The sequence below is a fragment of the Protopterus annectens genome, chromosome 7.part1 (genome assembly GCF_019279795.1).
Source record: "Protopterus annectens isolate FY-2018-M chromosome 7.part1, PAN1.0, whole genome shotgun sequence".
Taxonomy (NCBI): domain Eukaryota; kingdom Metazoa; phylum Chordata; order Ceratodontiformes; family Protopteridae; genus Protopterus; species Protopterus annectens.
In genome coordinates this window covers 14390275-14407937 of record NC_056740.1, presented here as the reverse complement: position 1 = coordinate 14407937, position 17663 = coordinate 14390275, and the positions used below count along the sequence as shown (strand labels likewise).

Genomic DNA, 17663 nt, shown 5'->3' with positions numbered 1-17663 from the left:
TGCTTCTTTTGCTCTTAGTAAATACTATAATTATAATTTTAAAAATTGCCTGTTGCTTAATTTACAACAAACTATTGAAGATAATACTTATTGTATATGCAATTCCACTGTTTTTCTCTTGTCTGGAGCTTTTCTCCCAGGACTCTGCTGAAAAAAAGTTCTTTCCTAGTCAGACTATCCTAGTCAACAAAAGGAATTCATCAGGCTTATCACTGAGTACATTGTCCCTTCTGTTATATACCTTACTAGGCATAGCCAACAACTGGAATGCCCAGAGGTTCCTCACTAAAAAGTACAGGGCATAAGTAACATATCCTGGCTAGACCTTCTCAAGGCCCTATTCCTGTATTCTGTCTCCAACGGGCTGTTGAGGTAAAATCTATGCCTGGCATACAGGGCATTAACAGACCCCACTCTGATGGACCTCCTGCATATCGTCAAAATAAACAGTACCATAATTACCTGTTCTAAAGACTTAAACCTTGGCTGTGCTATAAATAAGACTTTCTGGAGAGACGGGTATTTATCCCAGAGACTACCCCATCTCTGGAACTGGCTCCCCATCCATGTGAAGCAGAGTTCCTTCCTAACCTAATTCAAGTGTAACTTGGACAATTGGATTGGGGACAAGAAGTTCATCCCTGGTTTGGCACCTATGTCTCTAATGGGCACAAGCAGCCTGTCAATGGTTCATTTCCCAGGCCTCTACTTGTAAATGTTTCATTTCCCAAGTCCCTGCTTACACTTATCAAGGGTACCAGAACTTGTAAGAGATTTGGGATGTATGGCTAGGTTTAAAAAGACCCTTGTGATCGTTAGCCAAGTAAACACCTATGCACCTATGTGTACATCCATGAAAATAAAAATGAAGATATAATAACATGATCATTCCATAATATCATTAAAGGGTAGGGCTGCATGACAATGAAACAGGAAGTGATTGGACAGTTGCTCAGCATACACTATTCCTGGGCAACTTTAACTACCCCACTATAAACTGGGATTCATATAAACCCCTTAATGTGCAAACCCAAAGATTCCTTCCCTTATTTTACACAAACACCCTGGATTAGATAGTCCACATGCCCACTAGGGACACAGGCATACTGGACGTGGTCCTCACAAATATGGGAGAATGCGGCACACCCTAGTATAATGTCCTTTCCTTCAAAATAAAAATAAAACCTATGACCACAGCTAATCCCGTAGCAGTTGGGAAATATTCTAAGGCAAACTTCATATTATTATTAAGTGTTAACCTGGAAAAATTTCAAGCTGTAACAGATTTTGAGAACACAGCTGACTGTGGAATTGTCCACAGAAACTCTACACAGTCATGTTAATAGAAGCATTGACACAGCTGTGCCCACCAGGAATAAGTTCAGAATAAAGATAAAAAAGAAGCTACCCTGGGGGAATCCTAACATAAATAGGTTATACAACAAAAGGAAGAGAATAGTGGCAAACTTAAGAAATATAATGCCCAAATGGATAAAAATTCCCTCATCAATCTAAACAAACAACTCAGAGGGAAAATCAAGTCTACCAAAGTCGTGGTTGAGGCAAGAATAGCCTTCCAGGCCAAGGATTGCCATGAGGCTTTCTTTAGCTATGTCTGCAACCTCAAAAGCAGTGCACAACAACAGGCATAATGAATAGTAAATGGAGGCACCTACATGAAACTGGAAGATATAGCAAATCTGCTGACCTACAAATTCAACTCCAGTTTTAACCCCCTCTCCCCCTTGATCACCCCCTCAAGAAATACCATCAAACATACCCCCCAACTATCACTAGGGAGCAGGTCCTATATGGACTCTCCACGGCCAAGAACACTGCATCAATCAGCTCTGATAATATCCAAGGATGCCTCCTGTATCACATGAAACACATTCTGTCAAGACCACTAGAGTCACTTTAAAGCCATGGCCTCCAGTCAGGCTTAGTGCTGCAGAAATGGAGAACTGCAACAATCATTCTTCATATGAGTGGACTATCTACAGATCCCAGAAACTGCAGACTCATAAGTCTGACTTGTCTAATATGCAAAACCAAGTAAAGAATTATCATGAAAATGATAAATAATGACCTTGAGAAATAATGGAAACCTTTAGACACTGGATCCAACTTAGTTCAGTTTTGCCTGGGGAACGTCATGCCTTCTCAGCCTAGTAGACTTCTTTGAGCACCAAGGCAATGAATGAGGCCAAAATAGAGCATAATACCTACCCTGATCTAGTCAAAGAATTTCACACAATACTCCGCTCTGGTATTTTAAACAAACTCATGGAATTAGGCATAGACCCCTCTGTTATATGCTGGTTAGCCAGCTGGCTCTCAGATAGGACCCAAAAAGTTAGGATAGAGGAGTCCTCCGCTACAAAGAGACAACAGATATAGCAAATTTACTGACCTACAAATTCATCTCCAGTTTTAACCCCCTCTACCCCTTGACCACCCCCTCAAGAAATACCATCAAACATACCCACAACTATCACTAGGGAGCAGGTCCTATATGGACTCTCCACGGCCAAGAACACTGCATCAGTCAGCTCTGATAATATCCAAGGATGCCTCCTGTATCCCATGAAACACATTGTATCAAGACCACTAGAGTCATTTTTCAGCCTTGGTCTCCAGTCAGGCTTAGTGCTGCAGAAATGGAGAACTGCAACAATCATCCTTCTTCATATGAGTGGACTATCTACAGATCCCAGAAACTGCAGACTCATAAGTCTGACTTGTCTAATATGCAAAGCCAAGTAAATAATTATCATGAAAATGATAAATAATGACCTTGATAAATAATGGAAACCTTTAGGCATTGGATCCAACTCATTTCAGTTTTGTCTGGGGGAACGTCATGCCTTCTCAGCCTAGTAGACTTCCTTGAGTACCAAGACAATGAATGAAGACAAAATAGTGTATAATGCCTACCCTGATCTAGCTAAAGAATTTCACACAATACTCCACATCGGGTATTTTAAACAAACTCATGGAATTAGGCATAGACCCCACTGTTACATGCTAGATATCCAGCTGGCTCTCAGATAGGACCCAAGACGTTAAGACTGAGGGGCCCACCTCTACAAAGAGACCAGTCATTGCTGGAGTTCCTCAGGGTTCTATGCTGGGTCCACTCCTTTTTGGCATCTAGTTTTGAGAAGTCAATGACAACATTAAGAGTCTCTGGTTAACCATGTGTGCTGATAATTGCCAACTAGGAGAAATCATAGAATTCCCCCAAGACACTAACATCTACCAAGAAGGACTAACACAGACAAATAACTGGTGGAATAACTATGCTTAAAAACTAAGTGCTAAGAAATGCATAATAGTACTCTTCGGAAAGCTGGCTACTCCAAGAAGCTACCTCATTCACAATGCACCCCTACGAGTAGATCCAGTAATCAGGCATCTAGGTCCATGGCAAGTAGTCATCCCATTGTATTCACCCCTCATCAAACTCATCATTGAATAGAATGCCCCCTTCAGTATGTACCTGACCAGGCACATGCAACAACTGGAACATCCACAGATGCTCCTCACTAAAAGAATACAGGACATAACTATGAGGATTACATCAAAGCCCTATCTCTATACTTTGTCTCCTACGCATTGTTTAGGAGAGATGTATTCCTGGCATACAAGGCATGCTTGGATCCTACTGTGATGGACCTCTTGCATAGCTGCAAAACAAATAGCATCATAATTACCAGATCCAGAGTATTAAACCTTGATTATGACATAAATAGGACATGTTGGAGAAACAGGTATGTATCTCAGAGAATATCCCATCTCTGGAAAAGGCTTCCCACCCAGGTGAAGCAGAGCTGTTCTCTAACTATATTCAAGCACAAAAATGGACCAGTGAATGGGAAATCTGAAATTCACCCTTGGCCTGGCACCTGTATCTCTAGTGGAAAGAGGTAGCCTTTAAATGCTTGATCAACTATGCTCTAACCTGCATATAACCATTAGAATATACACCTAAAATAACCTCCAGAGCACAAAAAACCTTGCAGAAACTTTTTGTGAAGCTTTTCTAGGCTTGAAGTGCCTTTGTAGTCATTAGCCTAGTATATACCTATGAACCCACGAACCTATAAACATAAAAAACTGTTTGTTAAACTTAATAATTATAGGGTCACTGAAATAACTAAAGTAAAATCTACACATTTTTTGAAAAAAATGCCCATGTTACAAGATGAAGGGATAATTATAACAAAAAGAAATGGTAAAAAAATCTTTGCAGTTGATCTTTAATTTCTCTATTACTTTCTCCTATATTGCACAATATTTCTGGGTTTGCTAATGTAGCAAATCAAAATTAAAGGCATACTTCAGGTAAGTCAGAATAGGATTCCACTCTATTCGTTCTTCAAAAAAAGAAAATAAGAAACTGAGTTTTTGATAGGAGACATTAGGTAAAACCATAAATAACAGCCCTGCTCTAGACACACCTCCATTGAACAGACCTAGCTAGAAATTAAAGAAATATAGTTTGATTACTGGAGACGATATTCTAGATTATAAAAACATAGACTCTCAGATAGATCATGGTCAGATCATGGTTTCTTGTCTTTGCTGAGCTCAGACAGATGACAAAAAGGATGGTCTGAACAGATTATTAAAGGACCAGTATGTGTAAAAGGTTGAAAAACACATATTATTCTCGGCTTGGCTTGGGAGTGCCTTCTGTGTGGAGTCTGCATGTCCTCCCCGCGGTTGGGTAGCGTTCGAAAGACATGCGTGCGTAAATGGGTGTGCCTTCGTTGAAGGTTGGGCGTCAAGCTGTCACCTCGGCGTTTCGTAAAAATCTACTGCCAATCATTAGCGGACCGGAATTCCGCTGTGGCGACCCCTTACCGGGAAAAAGCCGAAAAGACAAACAACATTTATCTTTTCGTGAAAGTCTGCACTCCCCTAACCTGCATACAACAAAATAAATATTCATTCCTAATTGTATTTATTTATTTTTTTTTTATCCCTGAATGCCCTCATGGGGCAGACATCCTGATGAGAGTTTTTTTTTTTCCTTTAGAAGGCAAAATCTGCCTCATACTGCACTATGAGAGCACAGAGTGCGAGATTAAGTCACCTTACCATTTGCTGTCTTCTAACCTGGAATGGAAGAACTAAAAAAAACAGCTAAGTTTGAGTCTGTAGAACAAGTGTCATTGAGTGGTCTGCACCGAGTGTTACTAATGTTGTTCCTACTGAAAGAGGCTTGCAAAAGTGTCAACAAGTTACAGAGATAAAAATCAAACTTTTTACAAAGAGCATTTCTGTAAGTTTCATGTATTAGCTACGTTACTCCTCCCATCTCACCTCCTTTAATGAGCCAGTGTCTCACATTTTGTCTAATTAGTCAACTGTGTATAACCATAGACGTCAAACAGATCACTTAGTCTAGTATTCCATTAGAAATGTTTCCTTTTGTGTTTCTTTAATCCTTGCTTATGAGTAACATTCCAAAAATACATGAATCACTCAAGTTTAGGCCAACCTAGCCATTCCTGGAAATGTGCACAGTAGAATGTGCAATTTTAAATACATTTTTAGCTGCTTACATTTTTATAGTAATTATGATAAAGCATGAACTGAGCTGTATTATTTCATACAGAGCTTTAAAGGTTCATAAGTTTATACTAGGCTAACGACCACCAGGATCTTTAGAAGCCTAATCCTGCAACCTAACCCGGTTTTGTCCCAGAGTTCCTTGGACACCTATATAGTGGGGATATGTTAGTAAAGAGGTAGCTAAAGATTATGTGAGGGGGTACATTAGTTGGGGATTAATTTTTTGACTTATGTCCATCAGAGACACAAGACCAGACTGGGAGTGAATTTGCTATTTCCTATCCAATGACCAAGCTTTCTTTTGAATAGGGTCAGAGATGAACTCTGCTTCATCATGTAGATGGAGAACTTATTCGATAGCATGGGTATACTTTGAGACACATATCAGTCCCTCCAACAGGTTCTCTTTATGTTGCAGACAAAGTTCAGTTCCATGGATCTAGTATTTCTGGTGCTGTCTTGCTGATGTGCAAGAGATCCATCACAGCTAGATCTGAGGATGCCTTATATGCTAAGCATAGATCACCTGTCAATAACTTGTATGCAGAGATAGGACCTTAATCTGTGTAGGACATGTATCATACCCTAGATTCTTCTAGTGAGGAACCTTTGAGGGCTTTCCAGTTGTTGCAAGTACATGCCAAAGGGGGAATTGTACTCAATGAGGAATCTGATGAGGGCTGAGTAGGGTGGTACTGTTAATTCCTTGTACCTGGATGCCATACCCTTGATTATGAGTTGGGTGGCATAGAATGATTTTCTTACTGTCTTGGCTGCATGTTAGTCAAACACTAGATTATGGTCTACATATATTCCCAGATCCCAAATTATGGGGTTAAATATAGGAGTGTTTTATCAATGAAGTAATTAGCTTTGGTGGATGATTTCCAAAGGGCACTATAATGCATTTCTTTGCATTGACTTTTAATCTGTCTTTTTCACACCAGTCATTTGTTTGTGTTAGATGATCTTGCAGGATGTTGTGGGGGGAATCTGTGAAAGCTTCCAATTTACAGTCGTTTGCAAACTTGGTGAGCCAGAAACCTTTGATCTTAGCCTTGACTGTAGAGAAGTAGATGTCAAACAGGAGCAGGCCGAACATGGAGCCATGGGGTACACTGCTGGTAACTGCTCTCTTGGCGGAGGAGATCTCACCAGTCCTGACTTGTTGGGTCCTATCTGTGAGCCATCTGACAATCCAATCAGTTATATAGAGATTTATGCCAAGTTCTGAGAGTTTGTCAACAATACCTGAGTAGGGTATTGTACTGAATGTCTTGGCCAGGTCAAGGTAGGCAATATACTCTGTTTCCCCCTCATCCGTAGCCATGGTAACCCACTCAAAGAAGTTTAGTCAAGACCCTCCCTTAACAAAGCCAAACTGGGATGGGTCCTGTGTCTGTAGGTTTTCAATGTCCTTGTTGATCATTTCCATGATAATTCATTCCATGGCTTTGCATATTAGACTTGTCAGACTGATGGGTGTGCAGTTCCCAGGGTCAGTTGATGGTCCACCCTTATGAAGATGGATGATTATTGCGCCCCTCCCATTCACCTGATGTGTAAGCTGTTTTGAGCCTTTGGTTGAAGAGTGCCTCAAGTGGTCCTGCTAAGTCATGTTTTAGGCTATTTAGGAGGAAAACAGGGATATTGTCGGAGCCCATAGAAGCAGTAATTTTAGCCTTAGCAAGTGCCTCCAGGACCAGTCCCCTGTTGATAGTTGGGGAGGATATGCTAGAAGAGATTTCACATTGGGTAGTGGGGGGTGGATTGAGAGATGAAGTTTGAGTTAAATTTATCAGCCAGTAGATTTGCTGTGTCACACTGGTCAGTAAAGGATGTGCCAGTTTCACCAGTTCTGCTCGCTACCAAGAATTATCTTTAAGGTTCCTGACATAGCTGAAGAAGATCTTGTGATTGTCCATTGCCTGGAATGCTATCCTTACCTTGTAATTGGCCTTGTCGGACTTAATTACACCTCTCAGTTTCTTCTGTAGCTGAATCAGAGAGCTCTTGTCTCTATATCAGTTGCTCTTTCTGATTTTTGCCATTATTTATTTTTTTTGTTATATAGCCTGTAAAGGTAAGGATTCTATCAGTCTGGTTTGTTTTTTGTGCTAGATCTGAACTTTATGAATGCAAACATCCTGGACCACATAATATACTCTACAACCAGAGGATCAAACATATTGGACCTAGTACTCACCAACATGGGAGAGCGTTGCCACCCCCTTACTTCTGGTAGGTACAACAGTCTCAATGCAACCATCTACTTGTTTGTACAGGGGTTTCTGTAAATAATTCTACATAGGTAGCTGTGTTCTCAGGGTTTAGGGGAGCCATGAATTTTGACAAACTGTCACTTACTAGGATGTAATTTGCTTTAGAATAGTTCCTAACTGTTACAGGTTTAGTTGGGTTTTCCAGACTGATTTGTATTTTAAGTGTGAGAGCTTTGTGGTCCAACTTCACCAATGAGGATGTGACATGGGGGAGAGGGGGGAAGTGCTGTCCTATGTTGGTGAGTACTTGGTCCAATTTGTTTGATCCTCTGGATGGACAGTGTACTATCTGGTCCAGGGTGTTTGTGCTGATAAAGTCCAAGAAACATTGTGCCTGTGAGTTAGCGGCAGTGTACATTTCCCAGTCTAAAGAGGAATATTTAAAGTTGCCCATGAACAGGTTATTTGATTGGATGGTGAGCACCTCTAGTAGGTCTAGGCAAGTGGTGTGAGCTTCATGGGGCATATAGGGTGACCTGTAGCTGACCAGGATATGAAGGCTTGGATGTGGATGAACTCCAGTACATCATCCTGTTTAACCAACCTAGAATTATATTTGCTGCTAACATAGGTCAAGACACCTCCAGCTTTAACCCTTGTCTGTGCTGCTGTTCGTCTAAATTTGTGGATGACACTGTAGCTTTCCACTGCTGGAGTACTTTCTGCAGCTTTAAACCAAGTCTCAGTTACATCAAAAATATCTACATTCTCCAGAGTGAGGAGGGCTTGAAAGGTGTTGAGTTTCTTATTAGGCTCCTAACACTGAGCTGTAACGCCTTCAGGTTGCTTTGAGTTTTTTTTAACTGTGTTAATAGCTTTGTCATCTTTGACATTGCCTAAAATATACAAAGCAAAGTGGTCTGTTAACTGTGCCCTCCTATGCTGATAGATATCGCATTCCGCTGGAGTGACACCCGTAACTAAGACAATAATTAAAGTCAGTCCTTTTCTGTTCATATTGTGGTATCATCCTTGGTGAAAATACAATGCTGCGTAGTGAAAAGCACTAACCTGTCTATGACACATATTAGGAGAGAGATCTATAATGTTTCTTTTCATAGCATCCAGTGAGGTATGCCTCAGATCATTTACACCCACATGGACTATTATAAAATTATATTGGTACCTGTGGTGCATTTCCGTGAGTGTGTGCATTATATTGAGGATCCTAGCTCCAGATAAGCAACTGACTGTTATCTTCTCCTTGTGCAGCCTGATGAGAGGAGTATGTGCTTGTTGTACAATATCCCCTATGTCAAATAATTAGTAGGGTATATAAAATATTGTATGGTACCTGTAGGAATCAATCAGAAGAGGTTAGAAAAGATTGGGAAGGGCAATTGGATAAGATATTTACAAAGAAGCAATGGGAGGATATATGTATGGCTCCAAAATATGCAACAAAGTCTAGAAGATTAGGATATTTGCTTGGAAGTGTTTGCATTTTTTTATCCCAACCAGACTCCAAAGTATTTTTCTCAGGTAGATTGCAAATGGTGTTTTAGTACTGTGTAGATTTTATGGTACCTTACTAAGGTAAGAGATTGGGATCTTTGTTTTTAAAGAAGTACTAATGAAATAACTGGTGGTGATATTTGCTATACTGGTATCAGTAGGGCAATGCTCAATGAACTTTTTATGATGGTATCAAAGTTATTACTGAGAGTTAACAAAGCAAGACAGTGCAGCGACAGCTGATGTACTTTCAAAGCTAACACATCCTAGGCATTTTATAAATCACACAAACGGTGTGGCATGGAAGGGGAGGGTTTGGCTTTGTTGTCTACTGTTAAAGACTAGGTAGAAATGCAAAAACAAGAAGATAATCAGTTCTTTAATTATGGTTGATAACATTTAGCAAGAAATTTGGGAAAACAGCTTGGTGAGAAGGATGCAGATAGGTTGTGTGGAAGGAGTGTGAAGTAATCAGGAAAGAATAAGTTACAATAACATGCATACAAGCAAAGAGGATTAAGTAGTAAACTTAACTTCAGATTCAGTCAGGGGACGTCACAGAAAAAAAAAGTAAGCAGTTGGAAGTCCAATCAGCAAGGGCAAAAGAATACTAAAAGTTAGAAAAGAGAATTTAGCAGGATCAAAATAAAACTGAGAATCAATGAAAGAGACACAGAGTAGAATAGAGGTAAAGAGAGAGTGCAAGAGAGCTGGGATGGCAGTGTTGCAGTAGCATAGGATGTAATTCTTATAAAAACCTTATCAAATTTATTAGTATGCACCAAAGTAAGCACAGTACAATAAAATATAAAAAAGTATTTGACTACATAGCCAAATAACAACAGTCTGTTATTAAATTAATATGTAAATAAATAAAATGGTTATTATCAAGACAAAAAAACATGTAAATTCATTCTGGTTGTCCAGACAGGCTAGGCAGAACAAGTCTGTTTTAAGAGACCTGTTAAAGTACTTCAAAGACAAGAATTCCCTTAACCAATTGTTTGTGTCTTTCGGATTTTCCCGGTTAGGGGTTGGTACAGCGGAACTCCGGTCCGCTAATGATTGGCAGTTGATTTTTACGTACCGGCTTGCCAGGCCTGACGCACAACCTTCAACAAAGGTACGCCCATTCACGCATGTCTCCACGCAGAAGACACTGTAGCTGAGAATTGAACCAGACAGCGTCTTACTGTGAGGCGACAACGCTACTGCAGCACCACCACCGCGGGTATAATTCCCTTAATTTAGCAAATTCCAAAGGAACAGTGAAAGAATGCACATCAGAATATTCTATCCACCATTGCAGACCCAACCAAAGAACCTTTAGTAGCCTGTAATGCAACAACTAGTTGTGATACAACAGAGCTACTTTGTATAGGGCTAATGACATTTACACCAGTACCATGTAACATGTGCAAAAATGTTTAGGCAGGCTCTGCAGATTTCTCATGACTGGTTTAATATTCTGATGATAAGGAGCTTTGGACTAAAGTGAAGTAAGGAGTTGTATACTAGATGTAAGCTCTGTGACTCCAGTTCAGTGCCAGGAAAAAAAGAGCTTTAAGTTCTACCTGATCTTGGTAAGACTGTGTTGTCACTTAAGTGTCAGAAGGAGTACTTTTTCCTTACTCTGTGATTATTGACACTATATTTTAATAGTTGTCCAAATTTGGGTTTATATCTATTTGCATGTATGTATGTCTATAAATAAATATATATACTCTCTCTCTCTCTCTATATATATATATATATATATATATATATATATATATATATATATATATATAAATATGTATATATATATATATATATATATATATATATATATATATATATCAAATATATGAAACTATCATCAAATATCGAATGTCCCAAACAGCAAATACAAAAAGAGTGATGTTTTTAGATCAAATCTATAAAATATTGAACAACCAAAAAAATACATACATTTTGCATGTGGGTAAACCCCCTTTCACCACCTAGGTGGGGAGATGCACATTCTCCCTGCTAGCTAAATGTACCAACTCCAACACTGCACAATAGCAGGAAAGGTAAAAATTCCTATACCATGCTGTACCATAATCTCCCTTGCAAAGCAGCCAACTTCCTGAAAGTAAAGGGAAGAAGAATGTTTGCTCTTGCAGACTGCGACTATTTATATATATATATATATATATATATATATATATATATATATATATATATATATGCATATATATGGTTTACCTTTACATACCTGAAAATCACAAGTGCGATCGCTCATATGAGCGAATCCAAAGTGCGAAACACAAAATCGCGACACTTTCCGATGTTTGAAAATCAGCAAATCGAAAAGTAGATTCGCTGATTTTCTAACAAAAAAGCCCCCTTGCACCCTCCCTACTTTAATATACTAACTCCCAGATCGCATTACAGTGGGGAAAGGGTCCATTTCCCGATCCCCACTATAGTGCAATCCACACCCAAAATGCCGAATCTGCAATGAGCGAATGTCACTGTGCATTTGTTCATTGCACATTTGAATCATTTTTCTTTCGATTTTTAGGAACTTAGCAAACATTCTTTCGAGCTTATGGCATTCGCCCATGTGCAAAACGCACATATAAAGGTAAAGTATATGTATGTGTATATATATATATATATATATATATATATATATATATACATACATACATATATATTCATATTTATATATATATATATATTTATATTTATATATATATATATATATATATATATATATATTCATATTTATATATATATATATATATATATATATATGCACACGCATATATACATATATATATATATATATATATATATATATATATATATATATTTATTTATTTATATGTAGTTTCATCACTACAGGCCGTATGTGCCTAGTACATAACTTTATGGACAGGATAGCAGCTATGGATATTTTGTGAAGGCACAAAACAAAAGGCTCTTGTACCTCATCATAGCTCTATGTCGAGTCTTGGGTATGCTGAACAATGTGTTTCACCTATCCTTTTCATGAATATCTTTGTACATTGCAGCACCTTTATCTAAATGAGCTGGGTGATGTTCAACTATATGTTTCACCCATCCCTTTATATTGTTTTATGCATTATAGCACCTTTGTATGAATGAGCTGTAAGTTATAGGCACCTTCACTGTGCCACTTATATACATGATCCCTTTAAGGATTTATCAGTAAATTCTTTTTTGGGGGGGAGTTACAATTCAGTTATATTGGCAAGAGAGATGTCTGGTAGAAGGAACATCTAAGCACTACTAGAAAGATGTAAAACTAGAATTGTTCTGATGTTGGAAATGAATAGCACCATAGTGTTTAACTGTAGTATTTCATTTCCATGTTTATGCTACTGGAAACTGACTAGCTATTATATTAAAAAGATTTAAGAATAGGCTGACAGAGAAACATCTGTACTGGAAAAGAAAAAAACTAAATGCTTTAACTTGTAAACATTATAATAAAGCATTTTAATGACTTAATATTTTAGTAAATTCTGATTTTATTTAATTCATATTAGTTAAAATTCTGAACGTTTGATACAAGAATGCAAATAAACATTTAATATCTATTAACAGATCTTTGCTTGCTTGCCACAGCCAGTACTTTAATACTGTGTGATTCAGAGCAAGTCACTTAATAACCTGTTGCATATGTGTCTCTCTTGAAAATAGGCAGCTGTGCTTAAATGAGATGTTAAATATCAGACGCTGTCCTTCAAAAAATCTACTTTTTATTATATTATGAGGGAACTCATAGCTGATTTTAGCAGTTCATCTACCACTTTCATGATTTTTGGATTATTGTGGTCTGTTCCCCAGTCAATGTGGTCTTTGTTTCAGAAAGCAGATGGCTCAAGACTTCAGAAACCAAAGAAGACTTGATTCTTCATCAAAAAGGGACAGAGACAGAGCGTACAGGATATCCAGGTAAGCAGACACCTTAGCCAACATTACTTGTTAAGCTTTGATGCAGTAGCAGGTCAGCTGCAGCAATGTTAAGTCAACGTGTAACTAGAGCCTTTTGGAAGGGGCTGAGGGTTTAATTTCAGTCAATTTTAATAGTGTTCATATTTCAATTTTAAGCTGATAATAACATCCTAAATTAAGGAGGAAGTATTTCATTTATAAGTCCAAGAAAGAATAAATTCACATGTTGACCTAGGCCTAGCCAGTGTTTCTGCAAGATATGAGCTGGTTTCTTTCTTTTTTTTTTCTTTTTGAAAAGGATGGTTTACTAGTATTAGTCTTAATGCCAAAGAACTTTATTTTAATACCATTTCCTAAGTTAGGAACTATGGTGTAGTTCACAGAAACAACAGTGAAAAAACTTTTTGTAGGAAAATGGGGGGGGGGACTACAAATTCAGAGATAAACATTTAAAAGAAACAGACCCAATTGGAAAACTCTTTGGATTCACTCTTGTCACCTGAAAAATGTATAATACTTTTTTACCAGAAATGAGGGCACGTTGCTGACGACTCATCAAGAAATAAAACATAAATTTGTTATTGTTGTTATTATTATTATTATCATTATTATTATTATTATTATTAGGATCATAGGTTCATCAGAGGTTGCTAGGCTAATGGCCCTGGGGCCCTTACAAGCCTAGCCAAGAGTTTATCCCCAAAAATGAAAACTCAGTCAGCACCTGTCACTCCTGTCAATGAGGGACACAGGTGACCCCCTGGGACACATTTGTGGTTTCCCATCCACTCATCAAGGTTGCGCTTTAAGAGGGTCAGCGAGGTACTCTGTTTGACATGTATGGGAAGTCTATTCCAAAGAATGGGCAGCCTCTGGGAGACAAACATGTCTCTCCAGCAAGTTTTGTTGATGTCGCCTATTAGATTTAGGCCTTTTGAGCAGCTAAAGTATGAGTTAGACTTATGGAGATAGAGCATCTATAGTAGGGCAGGGCCCGATATTGCCTTGTAGGTGAGACACAGATCACCTCTGAGCAATCTGTATGATACTGAGTAGAGTGATTTGAGCCTGTCTGCATAGGACATGTGTTAGAGGCCATGGATTCTCTTTGCAAGGTATTTCTGTGGCCTTTCCAGTTGGTGTAGGTGTTTGGAGAGGTATATGCCAAATGGGGCATTATACTCAATTATTGGCCAAATGAGGGAGAAGTACAGAGGGGTAGTAGCCAAACAGTAGGGGTCCCAGGACAGATCCCTGTGGAATGCCACTAGTGACAGGTCTGCTTTCGAAGGTGGCGGCACCTATTTTGATCTTGCTATTCAGAAAGCAAAACTTTAACAATTTTGCTGATTAAAATAGTTATGAGGAATAAGTCAAGAAAAAGATAAACTATATATTAAAAATCTTGGTCAAAATGTGCTGCATATTGATTAGTATATGGGAGTAGTCAATTTTCAGTATTCCAAATAAAACGTAAAGGAGTTTATTAGAAGGAATTATAATTTGACTCTGCTGCAATAAATAGCATGATTTTGGTTGAGGAAAAATGACCTGATGAAGATGATAAGTATCAGCACGGTGCAGACATGCCAGGGACAGTGCTGCATACTGAAGCTATGCACTCACAAAAATGGCAGTCACCACTCAGGTGAGCAGACCATGCCATGAGCTATTACATGGCCTGGCACCATCTGCGTGAAAATTGCATGTCTGATACAATGCACATGCATGCCTCCATTGATGATCTGTACATATTATACACACAGACACATCTATGAGACCATACAAGGGCAACACAGTAAAGTACAAAGTGGCTCTATATTACAAATGGGAAAGAAAGGGTAGGACAGTCAGAAAGGAGGAAAAACAATTGCAGGAATACACAGAAGGGCACTAGGAAGGGAAAAGTGGCATATGGTGGAGGAAGGAGAGTATTTTTTTATTGATAGATGACCTTTTTTGAGAAAGGGAGAGGTGGGGGGAAACAGAGATCTTGTGTGCAGGATGGAGGGTGTATATATGTCAGCAGATATAATGCAGCCAAAGACTGACAGGAGACATAATGATACAAAAGAAGGAGCTACAGTGGAAAGTCACAGACAAAGAGAGGGTATACAACTGGTGATAAGGAAGACTGAACAGCAAACAGGGGAGGGTGAGTGACACACAAGCATGGGGAACACCATGATTGAGGACAGACTGGGATGAGGACAGCCTGATAAGCCATTCCAGAGTCAAACTTGCTCAGAAGTTAACTCCGTGGTTGACATCAAGTTCAGGCTCCACTGCTGGTGGCCAGATGTTTGGAGCAGGGTGGCTACATGACTCCACCAATTACCTAAGGAGATGATGCATGAAACCAGTATAGGTATTGTGTTACCAGTCCACTTCAGCCCACACCAGCTGCCATACCTCACACTGGGAGACCTTCTCAGTATCCCTTCATGCCACTTTCCAGTTAGGACCCTATGATACCCACCACAGAAACATCACTGGAGGCCACAGGTGGGCCCTCCAGGTAACATTCTTCAGGGTGACATTGACATTCATTACCCTGCAGAGAAGCAGTCCTGTGGATTGCTTGGGGCCCAGTGGTGTTGACATAGTGGCTAGTGCAGGATTGTGGTAGCTTCTGTCTTACCACTGCCTGCTCCGTGACCGATCCAGCAAACAAAATGAAAACAATTGAAGAAAAACAAAGCAGCATAATTAAAAGGAGGAAATGACAGAAAAAAACAAAACACAAATACAATAGTCTATGTGATGTGGTGCAGTTTATTAAAACAGGCCATAGATGGAGAAAAACATTCAGTAGAGCATTCATATAAATGAATAGGGATCAGCTTGTAATGTGACCAAGGATAACATTAGGGGTATATATGTCAGTGTAAGTGTTACAGGTGTATAGGACAGTAGCGCACTGTATGGATGGAAACAAGTGTGCATGCGCAAAGAACAGTAAAGCAATGATGAAACTATTACTCTGAACAAAAAAAAATGCTCACTGCTGTGGAAAACAGGGTATGTAGCGCTACCACGCACACAATGGAATATGCAAGATAACTGGCGCTACTTAGGACAGCAGCGCAGTTAACATTCCTAAAACTAGTAGTCCTGCACAAGCAACAAACAGATAAGAAATAGTGTAACAACCAAACAAAAAATAATCCTCACTGTTGTGGTATACAGGTGCATATGGATAACTGGCACAATGTATGACATTAACACAGTAAAAATGGATGAAACAAAGCAATTTACAAAGCCAGTGAACTTCTAGGCATTGGTGAATGCAAAGAAAAAAAAAACATACAAATACTCAGTGTTGTGGTACTCAGGTTAAGCACAGATACCATAATGTCAGTGGGACACTTCATTTGACCCACTGCATGGACAGTCTATCCTGCTACATCTAGCCAGCTAATATGTTTGCTGGAATTTCATCCTCTGCTCCAAAACTGAAAAAAAAACAACCACATTAATAAGGGCAGCATACCCAAAAAGCAGAAAGCTATACCTATACTTTCAGGTGTACTAGTGACTAGTGACAGTGACTTAGTAAAAAAAAAATGGAAGCTTTCCTAAACCTGTTATTCCCTTTGTCAGATAAGGTGCCAGTGGCCCATCTGCAGATCATTATATTTATGCTGTTATTGCCCAAAAGAGTGGATGATGTCCATGAAATCACTCACTGCCATGGTAAGTGAGTACCAGGCATCCATCTTATACAGGGAACCCTGTTGCATCACATGGTAGTTTTGACAACTTCAGATCGTGCAAGGGCCACACACCAGGTCAAGTGCAGGAGTGAAAATAGTAGGACAGAAAGCCACATATTAAAAAGACACAATGTGATGCATACTGATGGGCAGTACACTAACATAATGCCCAACTATGGAAGCGTAACACACACATAGTCAGCAACATAAGGGGGGCTGACAACTTTGTGGCCAGGCTCTAAAGACATGCACACCCTGTGTGACCTACATGCCTGTAAATTTTCACGAAAGGCACGTGAGTAGCATGGCGGCCATGATCATTTTTAGGATCATAGATAAGTACTGGGCTAGCTGCCCTTGCAGGCCATTTAATTCTAGCCAATTTCCTTTTTTGTGCTTGAAATAACCTATCTATTTGTTTGTAAATTGGCCTTATCCATCCCATGGTCGATAATTGTATATTACCTCTAATAAGAATAATTGGGATCGTACCATAGATAATTTGAGGGGACTCATGCATGGGATACAACATTTAGAAGCTACTTCTGTCCATTAGTGGTGTAGAAGGCAGTCCAGAGGTAAATCTAGTGTTTCCCACCCATAGATCTAAGTTGTGCTTGAAAATGGACAGAAATGAACTTCGTTTCATGTGGATGGGAAGTCTTTTCCACAGCAG

The 17663-nt window shown here is 39.1% G+C and overlaps 1 protein-coding gene across 1 annotated transcript in view; it reads left to right on the top strand.

Moving 5' to 3' along the window:
• The window catches only part of LOC122807617 (fibrinogen-like protein 1), a 498571-nt gene that overhangs the window by 150656 nt on the left and 330252 nt on the right, over positions 1–17663 (top strand). The window contains exon 2 of the mRNA XM_044078528.1: positions 13185–13271. Coding sequence (XP_043934463.1) covers positions 13185–13271 — 87 coding nt within the window. The remainder of the gene's footprint in view (positions 1–13184; positions 13272–17663) is intronic.